We start from the raw sequence: 22,500 nt of genomic DNA, 5'->3' as shown, positions 1-22,500 counted from the left end.
GTCTGGTATGTCTGTAAAGTCATCTAACAAAAAGTGGTATAATTTATTTAACATGCTTTTGTTATAGTTGGATTCAAGAAAACACTAAAATGTATTGTTAAAACGTTGTCTTCAGAATCATTCAGAACACTAAATCTTCCTGGAAAATGTGAATGGAATCCATTAAACCAAACGTTCTTATGTTCCTCAGTCATTTCAGCCAAAGTCTAGTAACCATTTAGAAGTCAGTATCAGTTCTTATTTGTTCCTCCACCAGTGTGGCCAAGAATATTTTTGTCTCATCAGACCACAAACACAACACCACAAACATAACACTATAATGTAATGGTTTGATGTGTCTGTGCTTCCTCAGACAGTGAATGGCTTCATGACTGTGTTCAGCCCTGTTGGAAGTTTTGTCAGAGAATTTGTGTCCTTAACACATCAGGTAAACTTTTACATTTACACTTATTTATTACATTTTATCCAAAGCAGCTTACAAGTTTATAAGTAGCAGTGTGAGTGCTATACAAATGTGCTTCCTTTTTAAAATCTCTCTGAAATAGATAAGAACAAATTAGTGTGATTTCAAAATGCTAAGTTTAAGAATAAAGAAGATAAAAGAGAAAGCATGCACTGTGAAATAAACTTCAAGTAAAGTTATCATTAAATAAGGAATTAACCAAGTGACAATCTTTCCAGAGTTTAACTGCCTCGTTTAATTTCTCTGCAGCAAGACCTGAGCAGCATGAGAAGTGCGACGCTAATACAGGCGATGCTAAACTGGACACTAGCAGAGCTTGCAGCTCCGTATAAAAACATCAGCAATAATCAGCAGATGGATCAGACGATGTTTAATCCTACAGACGTTAACTCCTGGTTCACACATGTCGTTGTTCCTATTCTGAACACATACCTCTCCAGTGATATACCAGCTGAACTCACTGCTGTCTTCCATAATGTGTTGTAAGTATTCTAAACATTAAACCATGGAAGTGAAAAGGCTCACTGATATAAGGAAACAATGGAAAAGTTAGATGTCAAAAAACTAAACCTTTGTCAAGTCCTGCATACACTGGTCACACAAGTTAACACTGCGAATTACATGGAAAAAGCAAAGTAGATCATTTTATTCACTTAACTTTCTAATCCAGAAAAACTGACTATTTATCATATATTTAATAAGCCACAGCACCCAAAACGTATCAGTCCGCACCGCTGTCTCTATGGAAACGGGCAGGAACCAAGCGCGTCTCCACTGGAGCTCTTAGTCGAGCCTGACACTTATCAGCCAATCAAAACAAGAGGCTACACAACAGCCAATCAGAAAATAGCACTGTTGTATCTGGGTAAGATTTAACACAACAACCAATGAAAAAACACACATTCATTAGTGAGGGTATTTTTGATGGTGGGTTTGAACAAAACCTCAACACGAAACAGTTTGTCTCTGGACGGGACATTGTCCTCAATCATGTCCCTAAAAATGTCTGGGCTTGTGCTGAACTGTTTTATATGGGAGCAACATTACACATGATAAAGGGGTCCAAAAAGGCAACAAACACTTACAATAAACACCACCAGTCATAATCTCTCTCTCTCTCTCTCTCTCTCTCTCTCACTCACACACACACACACACAAATTTATAAATGTAAATTAAACAAATACTTTGTATTTGGTTAAATTGCGGTCAGTGATCTTTGCCAAACACAACAACTCCCCCATTATATTATTATATTTATTTATTTATTTATTTATTTATTTATTGGGGGGGGGGGGGTTGGAGATGTCATGCATGCCTGTCTTCAAAACTTGAGAGCCCTGTAGAATAATAAGAAGGAATAAAAATCTGAACTGTGAAGAGAACATTACGGAATGATTCCTGTTTGTTTTCTATAGTCATATGGAGAATTCAGTGAACAAAACTCAGGACACTTGCAGTGTCACTCTGGATGGCGCTTGTGCTGTAAGAAACATGACATATACCTTTTACTTACTTTATGTATTATTTAGTATTTAAACTTACTTTATATATCATTAAAAGATAATACATTTCTGCAATATAATGCATTTTATTGTTTTTTTTGTAACTGTTATGATACATGAAGCTAGCATTGTTTGTGTGGTAACTATGTGCCATGCTGCTATGTTGGTCCAGGTGGCAAATGTGATGGAGCATGTGGCTAAAATCCTGCAGTGTGCATCCAGAACTAATCTGACACTCACAGAGGAAACAGTGACCAGTCTCGTACTGCACATTTCCAGCAATCTCAACACACTGCTGAACCAGCTTGCCCACACGGTACACTCACAATAACACTACTGACACACCTGTGTAACACTACTGACACACCTGTGTAACACTACTGACACACCTGTGTAACAATACTGACACACCTGTGTAACACTACTGACACACCTCTGTAACACTACTGACACACTTCAATAACACTACTGACACACCTGCGTAACACTACTGACACACCTGTGTAACACTACTGACACACCTGTGTAACAATACTGACACACCTGTGTAACACTACTGACACACCTGTGTAACAATACTGACACACCTGTGTAACAATACTGACACACCTGTGTAACACTACTGACACACCTCTGTAACACTACTGACACACCTGTGTAACACTACTGACACACCTCAATAACACTACTGACACACCTCTGTAACACTACTGACACACCTCCGTAACACTACTGACACACCTGTGTAACACTACTGACACACGTATGTAACACTACTGACACACCTCTGTAACACTACTGACACGCCTGTGTAACACTACTGACATACCTCTGTAACACTACTGACACACCTCAACAACACTACTGACACGCCTCTGTAACACTACTGACACACCTGTGTAACACTACTGACACACCTCTATAACACTACTGACACACCTCTGTAACACTACTGACACACCTGTGTAACACTACTGACACACCACTGTAACACTACTGACACACCTCTAGAACACTACTGACACACCTCAATAACACTACTGACACACCCCAATAACTGCACTGACACACCTCTGTAACACTACTGACACACCTCAACAACACTACTGACACGCCTCTGTAACACTACTGACACACCTGTGTAACACTACTGACACACCTCTATAACACTACTGACACACCTGTGTAACACTACTGACACACCACTGTAACACTACTGACACACCTCTAGAACACTACTGACACACCTCAATAACACTACTGACACACCCCAATAACTGCACTGACACACCTCTGTAACACTACTGACACACCTCTGTAACACTACTGACACACCTCTGTAACACTACTGACACACCTGTGTAACACTACTGACACACCTGTGTAACACCACTGACACACCTCTGTAACACTACTGACACACCTCCGTAACACTACTGACACACCTCTGTAACACTACTGACACACCTCCGTAACACTACTGACACACCTCTGTAACACTACTGACACACCTCAATAACACTACTGACACACCTCTGTAACACTACTGACACACCTCTGTAACACTACTGACACACCTCCGTAACACTACTGACACACCTCTGTAACACTACTGACACACCTCCGTAACACTACTGACACACCTCTGTAACACTACTGACACACCTCCGTAACACTACTGACACACCTCTGTAACACTACTGACACACCTCTGTAACACTACTGACACACCTCTGTAACACTACTGACACACCTCAATAACACTACTGACACACCTCTGTAACACTACTGACACACCTCTGTAACACTACTGACACACCTCTGTAACACTACTGACACACCTCCGTAACACTACTGACACACCTCTGTAACACTACTGACACACCTCTCTAGCTGAAATAGCTGATGTGGTTAATGTTCTGTTTCTCACAGAATTTTAGTTCAGAAGATTCCCCTTTTAGAGACATTCTAGATCAAATCCATGACCCAAGGCACGTTGACCTGAGGGACGCAGCGTTTGTCACCACATGGTTTCATATCAAACTGAAGCCTCTCTTACCCACACTGACACCAGAATACCTGCTCTGCCTCAGTGCCAAACCGTTTTCCTGCCAAACCTTCCAGATACTGTAGGTCTACCTCTTCTCTATAAGCCTCCTTACAGTGTGGCCACAGAGTCCCTGGCTAATTGGTCTGAATTCTTTGTTCAGTGTGCAGGAGATGAGCAACAACATGTACCTGATGACAGAGAATGGAACTCGTTTGGTTTATAAGAACTTTATCTTCCAGTTCCTGTACCATCAAAACTCCACAGGTATTACTGTTGATCCTCTAAGCTCTGTCCAGCACATGTTAAACATGGCACACACCCACTGTCAGAACTTCCTTAGAACAGAGCTCCATCTTCTTTTCTCAAAATGTCTCACCAGTGTAGAGTCTGGGCTTTTATCACATGCATATCTGACCCCATATTAGTGAGATGTCTCAAAGCTGTCTTAGAGAATGAGTTAGAGGCCACAGCTGGAATGAAGCCAGACAACATTATTAGTGTATGACGTAGGAGTTGAAGGAGAGGTTTTTAAATAACAGAGTAAGCGTTCACCCTCTATATAAAACGGTGCTTTAGGAAACAGACAGTGGCATCTGCATTCATGCTGTTTTTAATCCAGGTTTGTTTTCTGAGGCTTAAATATTATAATATAGGATAATAAGGATAGTCTTGTAAGAAGGAGAAACCAATAGTTAAGAGTCATAACAAAGGTTTCAAGGAGACTCCATCAGCATAAAATAATGAAAGGATAAAAGGAAACATAAATAATGAAAGAAAACATAACCCAGCATTCAGAAAAGGGGTAATATTCAGTCTGACCTGATTCAGTATCGCCCCCTACAGGTGCCTGCATGAGTAACAGCAGTTTTCAGTGGATCAAGAGGAACCTGGGTGAATTCTCTCAGTTTGCCACTGTGCAGGAGATGTATCTGCTCAATCCTGCGTTTGATGCTGTAAGTACAGTAGACCCGCAGGCTCATGCTCATGTCAGGACAGACATCCTGCTGCTGTCTTTTCTCTTCTCAGACACCACTATTAATCTGTCTCCTTTTAAATCGTGTCTCTCACAGCTAGAAGCTTTCAATGCACTCACTCTGAACCAAATAGCTGAGATCATCATTGAAGACCTTCCTGGACTCACAGATAAAGAGCAGCTCATTAACATCGTGTTCAGCAACATTCTAACATCACAGACGCTTCTGCTTCCTCAGCTCGTTCTCCTCATCTCAGAGATGAACATGGTTCAGACTTTTCTGTATTCTTCTTTATAAAGCTGTGTTTTTACAGACAGGAGTTTACCTGATGTTAGTTAGCTGTCTTAGCTAAATACGTAAGACATTAATGTCAGCTGAGCTAATCTTAAAGTCGTGCTGCATTTATGTCAGAATCTCCTTTAGCTAAATTATTATATGGTTAATTATGAGTTTAAAGTTGACCAAGTGAATGATTAATTTACATGTAATATAAAGTGAGAATATCTAGAATACTGTAGCATGTCTGTGTATGTGTACTGTAGCATGTATGAATATTATACTTACAACAATCTTCTCGGTTCTGTTGTTCATTTCAGATGAAAAATAACTGTTTGATTTATACGGAAATGTAAGTATTAACCTAACACATGCCATAAAACACAGAGTAACATGACAGTGTGATGTGGACTGGGACGTGATGTTAACGTTAATCCAAGTGTATGTTGTTCTCAGGTTTGTATGGCTCCACTTTACTTCTCTGTCTACAAACCCAGAAACAGATGCAGTGACTCTGAGCAGCATCAACAACCTAATAAAGGCAACACCAGCAGGTCTGTGACACAGGTTTACTCCACAGCACTGCTGAGTTCTGATTGGTCAGAACATGTTGGTTAATTCTCTCTATCAGCAGCTCTGACTGTAGATCAGGTTTATATTAATGTACTCACTCTGATACACTATCGTTTCTATAGAAACAGCTCATTCATAGGAACGTGTACAGAACACACTCCACTGATAATAAACTGATTTAGGATGTGTGTGTATGATGTGGTGAAGGAGTCTCCAGTGTGATGTGTGTGTGTGTATATATGTGTGTGTGTGTGTGTGTGTCTGTGTGTGATGTGGTGAATGAGTCTCCAGTGTGAGTTGTGTGTATGTGTATATGTTTGTGTGTGTGTATGTGTTTGTGATGTGGTAAAGGAGTCTCCAGTGGGTGTGGGTGTGTGTGTGGGTGTGTTATAAACACATGCTGTTATAAAACATAATCATCTTGAGGGTGATAACAGTGTAAACTCTTAAAGGTGTGACATCACAAATCATACGTCACACATCACACGTCACACATCACACATCACACGTCAGCTTACAGACACGTTGCTGTACGGTGACGGTTATTTCTGTGTAATAAAATCCTGTTTTGTCCCTCTTTCTGTCCTCAGCTTGTGCCTCCTACAGTGGCAGGGTGAGACACTGCTTTGTCTTTAATCCCAGCTGTTATAAATGTTATAAATGTTATAAATGCTATACATCTTATCAACTCATAAATTTTATCAATCATCCTTAATTCTTTCCCACAGTGCAACATCACTGCTGTCACTGGTCAGAGTCTCTCTATTCTGTTCTTTTAGCACATTTTACATTCATGAATTTCAGCTTGATATTGGAAATTTATTTAAATTAGATAATTGGATTTATTTTCTCTGAGTATCTCTCTCTCTCTCTCTCTCTCTCTCTCTCTCTCTCTCTCTCTCGGTATCTATCTATCTATCTTAGATATGACAGTGTGCAATGGTGTGAACAGGTAATTTACTGTATTGATTTTGTTTGTGTTTCACTGTATCACCTGGTCAGTGTAAAGTTTGAACTGAAACATGAAGCTAATGTCTGGACAAACAAATAGACAGACATACAGACAGACATACAGACAGACAGACAGACATACAGACAGACAGACAGACAGACATACAGACAGACAGACAGACAGGTAGGTAGGTAGGTAGACAGACAGACAGACAGACAGATATATGTTTTTATTAGTCAGATAAATAACACATACAGGCTCGGTGTGTATGCATGAGTGTGTGTGTGTGTGTGCGTGTCGGTGTGTGTGTTCGTGCATGTGTGTGTATGTGTGTGTATGTGTGTGTGTGTGTACTGCAGTAATGATATTTTGTTGTTTACGTTGTAGTTCTGATTTGGTTGAGTACCTGAATGAGCCACATAACGGGAGTCAGCTCTGCAGCTTCAATATTACACAGTATGCCTGTGCTCAGGTAAACACACACACACAAACACACACACACACAAACACACACATATAGACATATACTTATGTGCACAAGTATACAATTTATAATCTGACACATAAATGCTTGTGTTCAGATGTTTATTCTGTGTGTGTGTGGTTGTGTGTGTGTGTGTGTGTGTGTGTGTGTGTGTAGTTGACAGATTTGTCTGCAGTAGACCTTGTGACGGTGTTGTCATGTAATCTCAATGGTAACAACACTATATCAGAGGGGATGTGGAAACTCTTTATACTGAGCATCAGCCCCACCATTGGCCCCGCCCTTGACCTGTTTACCAACACGGTAACACAAACAATAAACACAGACAGACAGACAGACAGACAGACAGACAGACAGACAGACAGACATTGAGCTGTGTTCTAAACTCTAGTTATATTCTCCTACTATTCTCTCTCTCTCTCCCTCTCCTCTGTAGACCTTCCAGCAGTCTCGCCCCCTGGTGGTCATGTTGGACATAATTGGTGATGTGACCTTCAGTTTTTTCAGCCCACTCAGTTTTACGAACAGTTCATTCATCCAGCTGTGGTTTGGACAGAGACTCCACCCCTTCTTACCATATGTCTCACCCAGCTTCCTGTCCTGCCTCTCCAAAAAAAACTTCAGCTGTGACACATACCAGAATGTGTGAGTACACACACACTCAAACACACTCACACACACACTCACACACACTCTCTCACACACACACACACACACACACAAACACACAGAGAATGAGAGAGAACAGCATAGAATATAATTGGTAAATATATTTGATACTAAGTGATATATAAGTGAGTGTATAAATGTGTGTGTGTGTGTAGGGTTGAGATTTTGAGTCAGCAATCTGAGGCTATGTCCATTCAGACTCAGATGTCTGTCTATGTCTACTTCATCCACACGTTTCTCAGCAGCTTCAACAGGACAGCAGGTTTGAACACACACACACACACACACACACACAATGATGATGATGATGATGATGATTATTATTATTATTATTATTATTATTATTATTATTATTATTATGTGGGTGTGTTTAGGTTGTTCTGCTGGAGTTCAGAGCTCTGATTGGTTGATCCAAAACTTTGGTGCCTTTGCTGGATTTGCAACTCTCTCTGAGCTACAGAGTCTGAACCCTTCCCTGTTAGTGGTACGAACACACACACACACACACACACACACACACACACACACACATACTTATATATATATATATATATATATATATATATATACACATACATACATACAAAAAAACCTATTCATACACCCGTCACTTGTGGTTCCTAAGATTTGAGTAGCAGCTTTAGGAATTTTGGCCTTAATTTGAGTAGGGCTCGGACTTGGCTGTGTGTCTGTGTGGAATAATATGTGATCTGTGTGGTTTCAGATGGATATTTTGGGTAGTTTATCTCTATCACAGTTGGTGCAGGTCTCCAACTCTCCTGAACTCATAAGTACACCTGCTCAGGTCACGCAGGTGATGAACAACATTCCAGCATCTGAACTCGGCCTGTTCTTCACTCAGCTCTCCACCACCCTAACTGTGAGTCTCACTAATCCTTTCACCGTGTGTTTGTGTAAGGCACTAATCACCTTTTTGTTTGAATATGTAGGTTTTTAAGATTAAAAGTCTCACAAACTGTAAATATGGTAGTTTTTATGCTATTATCGTGTGTGTGTGTGTGTGTGTGTGTGTAGGTTGGCGGTGTCTCACTTTCCCCTGTGGTCAGTGAGGCTTTTCTGCAGGAGGTGTTTACAAGAGTGAATCTGGGGGACCCGATGATGTCAGACTCTGAGGTGGAGCAGTGGATCAACGTCAGACTGCAGCCTTTCATCTCAAGTATCCAGACATCACAGATTCCTCTGTACTTCAGCATGATCACACAGCGCTCCTGCAACATCTCACAGCAAGGGTAATACAGACACACACACACACACTGTGTAATGGTTTATTTACGCTTCATAATTACGCATTTGTTTGATTTGCAGTGTGGCGCTGCTGAACTCCGCCCACTCCAATTTCAGTACTGCCATTCAGCGGGCAATAATTAATCAGCTACTCATCTCTCTCAAAGGTAACATATGCTCATCCATCAATCCATTCATCCATCCATCCCTCCATTAATAATCCATTCATTCACATTTCCATCTGTACATCCATCCACCCTTCCCACAATTCCTATATCTATACATACACTCATCAGACGTTCCATTCGTCAGTTCATCAGTCCACCGTAAACCATCCATCCAACCATCCATCTGTTGATGTCAGAAAAACGGGCATCTTCACAGAGCAGAATAAGACCCAAATGCAGGGACAACATTAAAAGGGGGTTTATTAAGAAAAAACAACAAAAACTACAACACATGGAAAACACAGGGGAAGACAAGGCAACAGAAATATCAACAGAAACCAGGAAACACAACAACACACAAAAACAACTCAGCCAACAACACACAAGACAACTGGTGTGAGTCGGGGGAACAATCAGAGAGACACGAGGAACAGGTGTGCAGGGGCAGGAACAGATTAAGGACTGGGCAGGGCAAACACACCTAAGCACAAAACAAAAACATGTCCCCCTGGTGTTCAAGCAGGGAATAGACCAAACTGTCCATGACGGTCGATCCAGCTTTCCATCTGTATCTTATCTATACTTTCATCTGACCTGGAACTGCATCCATCCCACAAAAATCTTCAATTCATTCATAACTATCTAATTATCATCCCATCTTCCATGAATCTAACCAATAAACCTATACATTAAACCAACTACCCATCCACTCATCCACCCACCATCCATCCCATCCATCAATTAATTGTATATCTAAATATGTAGTATAATTGTGTATAACTAGTTTGTCTTGTGCCCTCCATCCCTGTCTGTCTTCCTCCAGGGCCCTTGCTGATGAAATGCTACACTAATAACAGTTACTACGTATTCCTGCAGTCGTACTTCATGGAGTTCCAGTTCCCTACTCTTTCCACCTTCCTGTCTCTCATGCCTCCAGGCCACATGGCAGAGGTTTGAGCAACCATCAGTTAAACAACCAATCACACAACAACCATCACACAACAACCATCACACAACAACCAATCACACAACAACCAATCACACAACAACCATCACACTACAACCAATCACACTACAACCATCAAATAACAACCATCACACAACAACCAATCACACAACAACCATCACACAACAACCATCACACAACAACCAATCACACAACAACCATCACACAACAACCATCACACAACAACCAATCACACAACAACCAATCACACAACAACCATCACACAACAATCATCACAATCCAACAGTGAAACAAATAAACATATTCAAGCTAATCACTGTCATCTACTTATCACAGCCATCTTGTGTGATTAGTAATGAATAATTAACAAATTATTGCAAACAGCTGTGGAATTGATTGGTGTGTGTGTGTGTGTGTGTGTTTGTGTGTGTGTGTGTGTGTGTGTGTGTGTGTGTGTGTGTGTGTGTGTGTGTGTGTGTGTGTGTGTGTGTGTGTGTGTGTGTGTGTAGCTGTTGAACTCCATATCCGCAGCACAGATGTCTCAATTTCTAAATAACAACGGCACTGTGGACCAACAAACTGCCCTGTGCGAGCTCTTCAACAACTACAACCAAACAGAGAACTACCTGCAAAGTGTATGCTAAGAACACACACACACACTCACACACACACTCACACACACACTCACACACACTCACAGCAGTCTTTTGCCAGTAATTCTAACTTTTCAGACAAAACTCTCAAACTCTTCAGAGAGTCAGTGATACATATCCATTTATACACCAATCTATCCACTTTCTCCATCTTCCATCCATCCATTCATTCATCATCCATTCATCTATTTCTCCAATCTACCATCCACCCCCAAATGCAATAATTCCACCACCCAGCATTTAACCAACATAACATTCCCAATTATTCCATTAATCCATATAATCCATCATCTATAACATTCATCCATGCGTCTCTATATCTATCTCTTAATCTGTTCATCCATCCTATACATGCATCCTACAACCCACCATCCAGAACCTATTAAAACAATTATCCAGCTATCATCTATAAATTATATGAGAATACACTCAATGAACCCTCCATCCTTCCACCTATTTTCCCTCCACTTTTCATTTATTTAATAATTCATACATACATCTAATATTCATCTGTACACTTATCCATCCACTCATCCTAGACACTGCATATACAGTATGTTCAGAAGGCCACAGTCTTCACTAGGGCTTGTCCTTAACAGGAAGCAGGAAGTAAAATGAGCTGAACTGAGATGGTTTAGGACACACACTTTAGCAGATTAAAAGCAGTTAAGGAAAAATTTCTTTGCTGTCTCTATCCAGGTGCCGGTTTTGTCCTCAGCTCTGGCCAGCCAGACACTGCAGTGTGTGTGGCCTCAAGCGATCAGTGCCACATCTCAAGCAGATGTAGACAGATGGTTTGATGTTACACTAGTCCAGTACCTGCCCTACATCAGCTTTCAGATGATCAACTCCACCCAGATGTCTGGGGCCTCCTGCCTTGCCTTCCGCAAGTTGTATGTAAACAAAAACAACATCTAGGACATCATTATTTTAGTCTGTGTGCTAGCATATGCTAAGTGTTACACTCTGGAATGACTTACACATTTGCCTTTATTATGCTAATGCTAATATTCCATCTAAACATGCATACATTTGTAAATAAAGTAAGTCATGTGTATCTAAATGCAGATTTGCTCAGATTTTCACAGTTAGATAGCCAGATCCTCATCGAACACAAAGTGGGACTAAACATCATTATTTTATTAGAAAGCAACAATTGATTTACCAAACAGAATTAATAAATTATCAATCCAGGTATGATGAATGGTTTCTTTTAATTGTTGTCTTTTTCAGTGTGTCTTTAATGGGAAGTTATAACTTTGGTAAGGCAAGTTTTACCAAGGAAGATATCTATGCTACCATCCAGTCCTATCTGACCACAGGTAGATCAGATATGTGTTAACAGGATTCTGTTTCAAATTTAAAATGTGGATATTGCTTTAGCTGTGTTAGACAGAACTGTGCTCAATTTCATTATTGCTTTTCTGTATTGCTGCAGCAAACCCACCCAAATGCTACAACACTACAGACCCATTGCTGAGCTCCACTGCCTGGTTTTATCAGTACATCAGAGTCTTCATCACCTTCATCACAGTGGATAACCTGCAACAGTTTGGAGGCACAAAGGTGAGTGTTACCCAAAACCTTGCTATTCAGATTGCGTCCATTCTAGAAAACCTATCTATAGCTAATTTCCTAGATTGCAGAAAAAATGTAATGCCCTCCACACATTCAAACCTTTTGTTATTAACTCCCAAAGTTAGTGTTAATAATACAATATTATATAAAATATTCTTTACTATAAATCACCCTTAAGTTAGCTTGAGCTTGTCCACAAGAGTTTGTAAATTACATTTTTTAAAAATGCATTTATAGTTACATGTAATATTGTAAAATGGCTCTAAAACAGGCCGGTACATATGATGCCTCCAGGGTTGAAAAATGTCTGTGTTGCTTCTATAGTTGCAGCAGTTTACTCCAGATGCACAGAACCTTGAACTGTTCAGGAAGAACAATGTTAGCCAAGATGTCATCTCTGCCTACTCAAATATGCTGTTTGACGCCATGCCAGACTTCAGCATCTTATTGTGAGCTAACATGATTCTATTAGTTAAACATGTTTTATTGTATTATTATATATTTATTACAGTGTTTTTGCCTGAGATGTTATTGTTAGCATGTCTGACAATGATGTTATGTTCATTTAGGTTATTTTAAGTTATTTATTATAGATATTTATTTATTCAAGACACTGTATAAGTGTATTGTACAATAAATTAACTTTACTACATACCGAGGAACAGTTTTAATTTTTGGTGTGTGTGTGTGTGTGTGTGTGTGTGTGTGTGTGTGTGTGTGTGTGTGTAGTCTCCCAAAACCATTGTGGTGTTCTGCTCCAGCAAGTGCTTTCTCAAATCTGTCTCAAAGTGATGTAGTGAACATTACCAAATCTCTACAACAGCAGTGCACAAACATAGATCCTACTGTAAGTATAGACACACACACACACACACACACACACACCAATTATTACAGTATTTTCTTTGTCTCTATGAGTCTTTATAAAATATATGTTGTTGCTTCACTGTAAAATTTATTAAAATAGTGTTCACTCAAATAGCGCTTCTACTGTAAATACAATATTAAATTTACAAACTACCATTGTGTCATGTGTGTGTTTGCGTGTGTGTGTGTGTATGTGTTACCTGGTTGACAATAATCTGCAGTGTGGTGATGGGAGTAGTCACGTGGGAGGAGCTAGTCATACAACATCAAGTTTCTGTGTTTTTCTTTGTAGGTATCTGCTGCACTTTCAAGTAACGTGGACACCCTGACGCCAGACACCATTATGGCGTTGGGTAACTCCATCACTGGTGTTAGTGTTGGTCAGATTACAGCCTGTAGCCCCTCCAGCCTACTGTCCTCCATCGGTTTCCTTAGTTCTGTGGTTGGCTGGAGCCAGAGCCAGGCCATGGCCATCATCCAGTCACTGTTGTCAGCTGGACTTTTAAAGGTATACAGTCTCACCCTGCTTTTTATTAAGCACCAGTTAAGAAGAACTCATGACACACTCCATGACTAAAACATTATGACTGTATATGCAATATATTATACAGCTATCACTATATTTTATTACAAAATCAGATATTTATATTTTACTACCAGTTGCCAATTAAGAGTGTTTTCATGGCTTTAAACACTTAATGTGTTTGCCTTGCCAGCTTGTAAGCACAAGTTCCATTTAAATATACCATAATACATAGGATCTGTGTTAGTGTTAGAAAACAGTCTTAAACGTAATGTTGAACAGGAGAATTCTTGGTGGATGGTATGTGATCACTGATGACATTACAAGGTTTTAAAAACACTTAGTCAGGGAAAGAGTTTGAAATGTATTTTATTGTGTTTGTGTGTAGATCACCTCTGTTGGGTTACTGCAGCAGTTGGGCACTCTGTTGATGGGTGTTCCCTCTGAACTGTTCAGCTCCATCTCTGCAGCTTCACTGCTCAGTGCCCTGCAGTCTCCGACCTTCCTAAGTAACGTTGTCACTACTCCCATCCCCACACAGCAGATCATTGTCAACCAGGTAACACACACACTTATTGAAACAAACCATTATGCATCCGATAATACAACCAAGGTAGCTTGAATCTTGTTTTCTGAGACTCCTGGCTGGCTCACCAATTGCTGCATAGTAATTGTCAGATAAAATCACTTTCATATATGTATGTGGCCAGAGAGTAATTTTTTCTCTCTCTCTCTCTCTCTCTCTCTCTCTCTCTCTCTCTCTCTCTCTCTCTCTCTCTCTCTTTCCTCTATAGATTATCTCTGTGAACTCCACCCCTGATTCTGTTGTCCAGAATGTGCCAGAAAACATGACACCCTTGATTCCTCGTCCTTCTCTGCTGTTACTCTCTCAGCAAACAGCAACAATACTCAATCAGAAACAGTGGACATCTGATCAGGTCTAGCTTCTGCTGAAGGCACTCACAGATAAACACAATGTGACCTGTTTAAGTCACTGCTTTATATGAGTAAACACCATGTCATCAAAAGTGTAGAACTACGACATGGGTGTCAGCATCAAATTCTGTCCAAACAATCAAACATCAATGATTTTTGAGCTTTTTAATGGCAATGATATACTGTAAGGCTGTTCATCATTTCTATAAATTATTAGGGGCCTAAAGTTATCATCATATCATAATGATTAAAGTTTATTTCTGTTTCAATATATAATATTGAATAATATTGAAATATAAAAAAGACCTTTGTAAATTATCTTTGTAAGATCCATAGTCCCATGTCTATTGTCCTCTGTTTTTTTCTGTCCTCTGTCTCTACATTGTACAGATCAGGATTTGGAGTTAATCACTAAATCATACTAAAACCAACATGTGTTGTGTATCTGAATCTGAACAGCAGTTTCAACTGAAGATCAATAAAATAACCTATTTATAAAATTGTGTTTAAATGTGTTCTCCACAGGCCGCACTGTTCTTTGATGTCGTGGCTAATCAGTTCTCCAACGCAGACAAGTGAGTTTTGCCTGCTGTAACACTGAGATACACCTGACCAAACACACCTGATATAGCACACCTGCTGTAACACATTTAATCTAACACACAATATAAACACACCTATTATAACTCACCTATTATAACACACATGCTGTAACTCACATAAGATTTGGTTATTGGCTGTTCAGTGTATCAGGTGATACAGTGAACGCAACATGGTGAACAGTATACAGTGTGTTTCTCTTTCTGCAGTATCTCATTCCAGGTGTTGCAGGGGTTCACCTGCACACGTGTTCAGATGTTCAGCACACAGAAAGTGAAGAATCTGATTAGGGGCTGCAGGCGCCGTGGCAACAGAAAGGTCACCCTACAGGAGTCACAGGTGAGATACAGAACACAGTTAATAATTAGTAAACATAGAGAGCTGAATATCCTGTGAAAATGTAATATTTAGACTTAAATGTAGTAATGATGTCACATGCTAGTCTGATTAGACAATGTTAGCTGATTAGCTAGTTAATTAGTGAATAACACCTCTTCACTGTTAACACATTTTCTGCAGCAGTTGATGGCTAATATTATGCTAGGCTACAACAATGCTACGATATTCTAGTCTAATAGTATAGTATGCTAGTCTAATAATAATAATAGTATGCTAGTCTAGTAATAATAATAGTATGCTAGTCTAATAATAAGGGTGGAGTAAAACTTCAGTGATACACTAGGCTAATTTCAACATTGCTCTGTGTGTACTTCAGTTGACCTGCATGTACAACTACATAAAGCACGACACTGTGACATCCTTTAGTGATTATCCTGCTGATATGCTACTCTACTACAAGTATGTGCACACACACACACACACACACACACACACAAGTCTTGTTTCTTTGTTCATTATGATTTTGTAGTCTTGCCTGCATTCTAACTGAGATTAGAGATTATCCACAATTTAACTGTATGGTGATCTGCCACACAGGCGACCAGTAGATACTTTAACTTTATAAATATAATAATAAAACATATTGTGTGTATTAGTCTTTCTCAGGTGCAGCCATCTCTGTGTCAGTCGTATTACTCAGCTCTGGGTGGAGCAGACTTCAGTGTGTTCTCCCCAACTCTAGCTTTCAGGAGAAACACCCTGTTTATGAACGCTCGTCAGTGCCTCGTCAGTACACACACAGACACACACACACACACACACACACACACATGCACACGCACACACATACACGAATAAACATATTAAGGGGTCTGTCAGAAAGCCCATGGTGAACACTCACTGTTGTTTATTTCTTTGTGTTCCGGTGGTGTGTGTAGGGAGTCTCGGGACTGAGAGTGAACCAGACTCAGCTGGATGTGATGGGACAGATGGTGTGTGTGTTCAACAGCGCTTACATCCTCAACTCGGACCCATACGTTCTGGAGAAACTCAAACTGTGTAATACTCTAACACCTGAGCAGAGCAGCGCTGTTGAGAATGTCCTACTCAGTGGAAACACCATTTACGGGTACACACACACACACACACACACACTCACTCACACACACACGTGCGCACACACAATCATACACACATACACACACACGCACGTGCGCACACATACACACATACACAGACACACACATACATACACACACAGACACACAGACACACGCACACACACGCATACACACGTGTACACACACGCATACACACACATACACATACAAACACACACATACACAGAAACACACAGACACACAAACGCACAAATACACACACACATACACACACTCATGCATACACACACATACACACACACAGTCAATTAGACAGCTCAGAGGTGGTGTTCTTCAGGTGTGTGTATTGTGTTGTTCTTCAGAGCTCCAGCCAGTTGGAATCAGACCACACTAACAGCGTTGGATGATCTGCCCCTGTACCTGTCCTCAAACTTCTGGGCCTATTTTACACAGGTGTGTGTGGGAGGGGGGAACGTTGTACAATTAGATTAAATTAATAATAATAATAATAATAATAATAATAATAGAGAATGCATAATAATAGAAATAACGTGTGTGTGTGTGTGTGTGTGTGTGTGTGTGTGTGTGTGTGTGTGTGTGTGTGTGTGTTTAACAGAAAGAGAAGTTGAGCTTTTTACGGGGGTTTGTTGCTGTGTTGAAGAACAGAGGAGTGTCAAGAATGAGCATCTCCAACCTGATCACTCGGGCAGGAAGTGCGCCTAGTGCCAATACCAGGAGTTTGTTACGATTTAAACGTGACACAGACACAGGTGAGACTCACACACACACACACACACACACACACACACGTTTTATCTCACTAACATCAGCCTGGCCTGTGGGGTCTGTACAGTAATTAATGGGGAAATGTTTAAATTTCATGAGCATTTCTGTGACTACAAGAAGAAAGAAAGAGCTACAGCTACAGTTAAGTCAGCTGTGTGAACCAGGGGAGCTTTTAAAGGTTTAGAAGTACATAGACTAGTGTTAGAGCAGGATGAAGGAATGCAGAGAAAGAGAAAATGAGAAGAGAAAAAAGATGCAGTCATTACATAAATTGCATGCTAGTTAAATTAGCTTGCTAGCTTAAATCCTGCTTGTAATGACCAATCACAGGCTTGGTCTTGTAGCTTGTTCTCCTGTAGAGTTCACTCTTATGTCGTGTGTTCCTTTAATTACAGCTGACCCAACTAGCATGCTAAGTGTCATCATCTTCAGGATTAGCATCTCAAGCTCTGGTGAATCTGTTGTTGAGAGTTTCATGTTGTTTTGTTGTTCTCTGTCTTCAGCATGTACAGTGGGGGAAATAACTCAGGTCCAAGCAAGTGATGCCTCTTTCCCCTTTGGCTATGACGTGAACCAGTTCAATGTGTGTCTCAGTGTACAGACCCTAAAGGACAACCTGGCTGCCGTCACAGACAAGGCCACAGGCAGCGACTACCAGACGGTCATCCTGTACAAACTCAACCAGGTAATTCAACACGAGATGAAATGGTTACAGCTGAGTATTAGCAACAATTCAGTTCATATATACACAGGACTTTATCAGTGTGAATAGAGGTAACCATGGTAACTGGTGGTTTTCCCCATCATGCCTGCTCATTCTGAGTTCCAAGATGGCAGGCATGACAGATTGTGTTTCCTGTTTCCTGTGTGACTCAGGCTTACCCAGCAGGCATCAGTGACCAAGTGTTACAGGTTATTGGCCCCGCCTCCCGTGCAGCCTCCACCAGTGACATCAGCAAGTGGAATGTGACATCAATCGTCACACTCTCTGCTCTGATGAGATCATATGATGGAGACTGGAGCCCAGAGCAGGTCTCTCTCACACACACACACACACACGCACACACAAAGAGCTCTGTTTTTTTTTTGGCTTTTTCTTTCTGGACACTCAGTATGTGTGTGTGTGTGTGTGTGTGTGTGTGTGTGTTCAGGTGAGAGCTATAGTCAGCAGGTATTTGACTGGAAACAGATCTTTGGGTACCTTGGAGCTGAATGCACTGGGAGGAACAAACCTGTGTGCACTGAACACCAGCATGCTGAACACTATCAGCGCCACCAGCCTGCAGTGAGTAATCACACACACACACTTGACCCCTCCCATCATACAGAGAGTTCATGTAGGTGTTTGGAGCTGTCTGGACTCAGAGTCTCTGTACTATTAGATTGTACACCAGCGTTAATCGTATCAGACATCACTCGTGTCCTCAGTGTGTTACTGATGTTTTTGTCCTTGTTGTTATTGTGTTGTTGTCACTATTTTGTTCTTGTTGTGTCATTTTTGTGTATCAGGCTTGCGGGCGCACTGCAAGTGTCAAACTGCAGCATGGAGCAGAAGCAGGTTCTGTTCAGCATCTCTCAGGTCTCCTTTAATGACCAAACACTGAGCAAGAGCACACAGCGTAGCGCCACAGTGTCCCTTAACTCCTACCAGCTCATAAAGTCATACCTGGGTAAGCACACACTCACACACAAGTACACACACCCTCACACACAAGTACACACACCCTCACACACAAGTACACACAGTCTCACACACAAGCACTCACACCCTCACACACAAGTACACACAGTCTCACACCCTCACACACAAGTACACACAGTCTCACACACAAGCACTCACACCCTCACACACAAGCACACACACTCACACCCTTACACACTCACACACTTACACACAAGTGCACACACACACTCACACACACAAATGCTAATCATTATGTACCAAGTGTCATAATTACCATAAACACAACTAGTGTAACTGGATGAACAATGCCTAGCATAAACACTCAAAAACTGAGAAATTGTATGTTGTGTGTGTGTGTTTGTGTTTGTAGGTGGAGCTAATCTTTCCTATGTGCGTACACTCGCCATCTCCAACGTCAGTATGGACTTGCTCACCTTCATCACACTGGACCCGAACGTTGTTAATGTGAGTGTGACTTGGTTAGCAGCTTCATGCTAAAAGTTAAATAGAACAACGTACAACACAAGCACCAGGATTATTAGCTTAGCATTCATTCATGTCCACTAAATCACTCATATGTGGGATATTTACTTATGTACTATACATCCTTGCATTTTGTGCTTATTGTTCATTTTACATCTCGGGAACTCGACTAATTCAGATGTGTGTGTCTGTGTGTGTGTGTAGAACCTGACAGTGAGCGAGGTTCAGGGTCTGCTAGGTGCTAATCTGCCTGATCTGAAGACGTATGAGAATAACACAGTGGTTAACAACTGGATCACACGACAACTGCAGACTGATCTCAACACCCTGGGCCTCGACCTCACTGGGGGACGCACCGGAACTACACCCACTACGGCTAGTGCTCCTGCTAATGCTACTGCTAATGCTACTGCCACTTCTGCTACCAGCAACAAGCCTACAGGTACACGCTCACCTGCACTGGCACACACACCAACACAGGTACACAAACATATACACACTCACTGTTTCTTATTACAGCTGCAGGCTCCAGTATCTCCACCTCCTCTGGGCTGGAAAAGCTCCTCCTCATTCTAGGTGTAACCATGGCAACTCTGCAGCTAATCCACTGATTATGATGTCACAGCATGATGTCAGGAAATCACCTGACTGTTGTGTTTATAAATAAAATTAATCTAAAATCCCACACTTCCTGTGTACATGTGTACCATCTGTCTGTCTGCCTGCCTCTCTACCTGCCTCCCTGTCTGCCTCTCTGTCTGCCTTTCTGCCTCTCTGTCTGTCTGCCTCTCTGTCTGCCTGCCTCTCTACCTGCCTCCCTGTCTCTCTGTCTGCCTCTCTGTCTGTCTGTCTGCCACTCTGTCTGCCTCTTTGTCTGCCTTTCTGCCTCTCTGTCTGACTCTCTTTCTGCCTCCCTGTCTGTCTGTCTGCCTCTCTCTCTGTCTGACTCACACATCTGGAGTATAGTTATAATAGTGATAGTAAAATTATGAGTTTTACTTCTTAACCATGAAATGATTGTGTAACAACAACAAACTGAAATGATATTTAAACCCAGCAGGAATGTGATTATTATTATTATTAAAGGATTATTAAATAATGAAGGAATGTTGTGATGACATTAATGGAATAAATTGTATCTTCTCTCATTGTGGTTTTAATGTCTTTGGACCACAAAACGTCCATGACCTCAGTGGTGTGTTATATATATATTACTATACATTTACCTATTTGTATTTAAATAAACATTCTGCTTTAACTGTTTCACAACTGTTTCCTTTTCTCATTTCTTTTTGTTTTATTTGCTTATTTATTATTTCACAATGAAATCCCAGCATGTCTGTGAGGGCTGTGAGATTAACACACAGTTGGAGAAATGAACCATTGTTTATTGGGTACAAAAATCGACACAATACTTTTGTAAACACAGCGCAGCACATTGTCCTGCACTAAAACCTCGACTCACACAGATGCTGCTGCGTCGCTACAGACCTGAGGACTCGTGTAAAAATAGACTGCTTATCCAAAAATACCAAATTAACAGAATATGGAAACTTGTATATTCCCCAGAGGCGTCTCCACTGTCCTGTTCAGGACATGTCAAGGCCAAACGGATTATTTCATGTGACCGGATCCTGTGATCAGCAGGCAGCCGAAGCTCCAGGAGACGATCACAACACTAAACTGAGTGCTATTTAAAAGCAGATCTCCTACAACCTTCACTAATTAACCACTAATGTGACGGACTTTACCGTTCCTATTAATGATTTTTATCATTCATTTGTAGTCACTGCCCACAGAGCAGATCGACTGCCTTCACTACTTCCTGTCATTGCTAATCCATTAGCAAAAGTGTTACAATAACGCTCCTCATTACTGTAATTCCTAAAGTCAACACAAGATGGCATTTGACATTATGCCATCAATTAGGGCTAGACCCAACTTTTTAACCTCCTACAGTTCAGTGTTACCCAGAGATTAAGCAGAATACTGGAGTTTAGGGGTCAAAGGTCAAATTATACCTGGAAAAAAGCAGATAAAGACAAAAAAAAATTAGAATGGATGCAGTAGAGAGTTTAATTCCTGAAGCCTCCACCACTCTTCATTGAGATTTTTTCTGTAACTATTTTTGAACTCGAATTCTTAAACAATTTTTAACAAACTCAAATGTTGTAGTTCTCAAAGCTTCCACAAGGTGGCAGGACGTTTAAACATTAAATCCCTGATTCCTCCACCAGGTGGCAGTATTTCATAGATATTTAGTATCAGCTGGTGTGACTAGCTCTCTGCACTGTGGCTGACTGCTTCCAGCAGAAAATTGCCCCTCAACCCTTAGCTGTCAGGAGACATCCTGCTTCCCATCCTCCCTTACCACGTCCGGTCCATGTGTCTTGTTCCACCTGTCCTCATCCCAGCTCTGCCCTCCTGCCCTGCCCCCACTGCCCTTTTCCCTCAGCATGGCAAGCAGGACTTTGAGCAAAGAGTTTTCGTTGAGCAGGTCCTCAGAGGCATCTGCGAGCTCCTGCAACCTTTTCACAGCCTCAGTAAGCTGTTGGCTTTTCTCCTGGTACAGTGTCTCCAGCCGCATGCTCTGCTCCTGCAGCTCGG

General features: G+C 41.0%; 2 protein-coding genes across 4 annotated transcripts in view; one reads left to right on the top strand and one right to left on the bottom strand.

The window, feature by feature from the left end:
- The window catches only part of LOC132839126 (uncharacterized), a 28,690-nt gene extending 7,528 nt beyond the window's left edge, over nt 1–21,162 (top strand). The window contains exons 10-54 of the mRNA XM_060859925.1: nt 353–427; nt 713–945; nt 1,880–1,946; nt 2,139–2,282; nt 3,899–4,095; nt 4,177–4,280; nt 4,860–4,969; nt 5,087–5,257; nt 5,587–5,618; nt 5,723–5,820; nt 6,430–6,452; nt 6,568–6,589; nt 6,764–6,791; nt 7,179–7,263; nt 7,432–7,578; nt 7,712–7,920; nt 8,100–8,206; nt 8,319–8,428; nt 8,669–8,824; nt 8,980–9,194; nt 9,271–9,356; nt 10,180–10,307; nt 10,833–10,958; nt 11,676–11,869; nt 12,210–12,298; nt 12,415–12,542; nt 12,879–13,003; nt 13,284–13,401; nt 13,714–13,929; nt 14,333–14,503; nt 14,739–14,882; nt 15,406–15,455; nt 15,690–15,819; nt 16,196–16,278; nt 16,476–16,605; nt 16,758–16,948; nt 17,303–17,393; nt 17,557–17,710; nt 18,230–18,411; nt 18,603–18,758; nt 18,878–19,011; nt 19,236–19,396; nt 19,781–19,875; nt 20,098–20,335; nt 20,413–21,162. Coding sequence (XP_060715908.1) covers nt 353–427; nt 713–945; nt 1,880–1,946; nt 2,139–2,282; nt 3,899–4,095; nt 4,177–4,280; nt 4,860–4,969; nt 5,087–5,257; nt 5,587–5,618; nt 5,723–5,820; nt 6,430–6,452; nt 6,568–6,589; nt 6,764–6,791; nt 7,179–7,263; nt 7,432–7,578; nt 7,712–7,920; nt 8,100–8,206; nt 8,319–8,428; nt 8,669–8,824; nt 8,980–9,194; nt 9,271–9,356; nt 10,180–10,307; nt 10,833–10,958; nt 11,676–11,869; nt 12,210–12,298; nt 12,415–12,542; nt 12,879–13,003; nt 13,284–13,401; nt 13,714–13,929; nt 14,333–14,503; nt 14,739–14,882; nt 15,406–15,455; nt 15,690–15,819; nt 16,196–16,278; nt 16,476–16,605; nt 16,758–16,948; nt 17,303–17,393; nt 17,557–17,710; nt 18,230–18,411; nt 18,603–18,758; nt 18,878–19,011; nt 19,236–19,396; nt 19,781–19,875; nt 20,098–20,335; nt 20,413–20,504 — 5,745 coding nt within the window. The 3' untranslated portion in view covers nt 20,505–21,162. The remainder of the gene's footprint in view (nt 1–352; nt 428–712; nt 946–1,879; nt 1,947–2,138; nt 2,283–3,898; nt 4,096–4,176; nt 4,281–4,859; nt 4,970–5,086; nt 5,258–5,586; nt 5,619–5,722; nt 5,821–6,429; nt 6,453–6,567; nt 6,590–6,763; nt 6,792–7,178; nt 7,264–7,431; nt 7,579–7,711; nt 7,921–8,099; nt 8,207–8,318; nt 8,429–8,668; nt 8,825–8,979; nt 9,195–9,270; nt 9,357–10,179; nt 10,308–10,832; nt 10,959–11,675; nt 11,870–12,209; nt 12,299–12,414; nt 12,543–12,878; nt 13,004–13,283; nt 13,402–13,713; nt 13,930–14,332; nt 14,504–14,738; nt 14,883–15,405; nt 15,456–15,689; nt 15,820–16,195; nt 16,279–16,475; nt 16,606–16,757; nt 16,949–17,302; nt 17,394–17,556; nt 17,711–18,229; nt 18,412–18,602; nt 18,759–18,877; nt 19,012–19,235; nt 19,397–19,780; nt 19,876–20,097; nt 20,336–20,412) is intronic.
- A 98-nt stretch (nt 21,163–21,260) lies between these two features.
- Nucleotides 21,261–22,500, bottom strand: part of txndc11 (thioredoxin domain containing 11) — a 7,752-nt gene continuing 6,512 nt past the window's right edge. For 2 of the 3 annotated variants that reach the window (XM_060859926.1, XM_060859927.1), the window contains exon 12: nt 21,261–22,500. This exon is cut by the window's right edge and continues 260 nt beyond it. In XM_060859926.1, the coding sequence (XP_060715909.1) occupies nt 22,232–22,500 (269 nt within the window). In that variant the 3' untranslated portion in view covers nt 21,261–22,231. The other variant, XM_060859928.1, reaches the window with a different exon arrangement.

This window comes from Tachysurus vachellii, chromosome 24, assembly GCF_030014155.1.
Source record: "Tachysurus vachellii isolate PV-2020 chromosome 24, HZAU_Pvac_v1, whole genome shotgun sequence".
NCBI lineage: Eukaryota > Metazoa > Chordata > Actinopteri > Siluriformes > Bagridae > Tachysurus > Tachysurus vachellii.
Note: the sequence above shows the minus strand (reverse complement) of the source record. Positions and strands in the feature narration are given on the sequence as shown.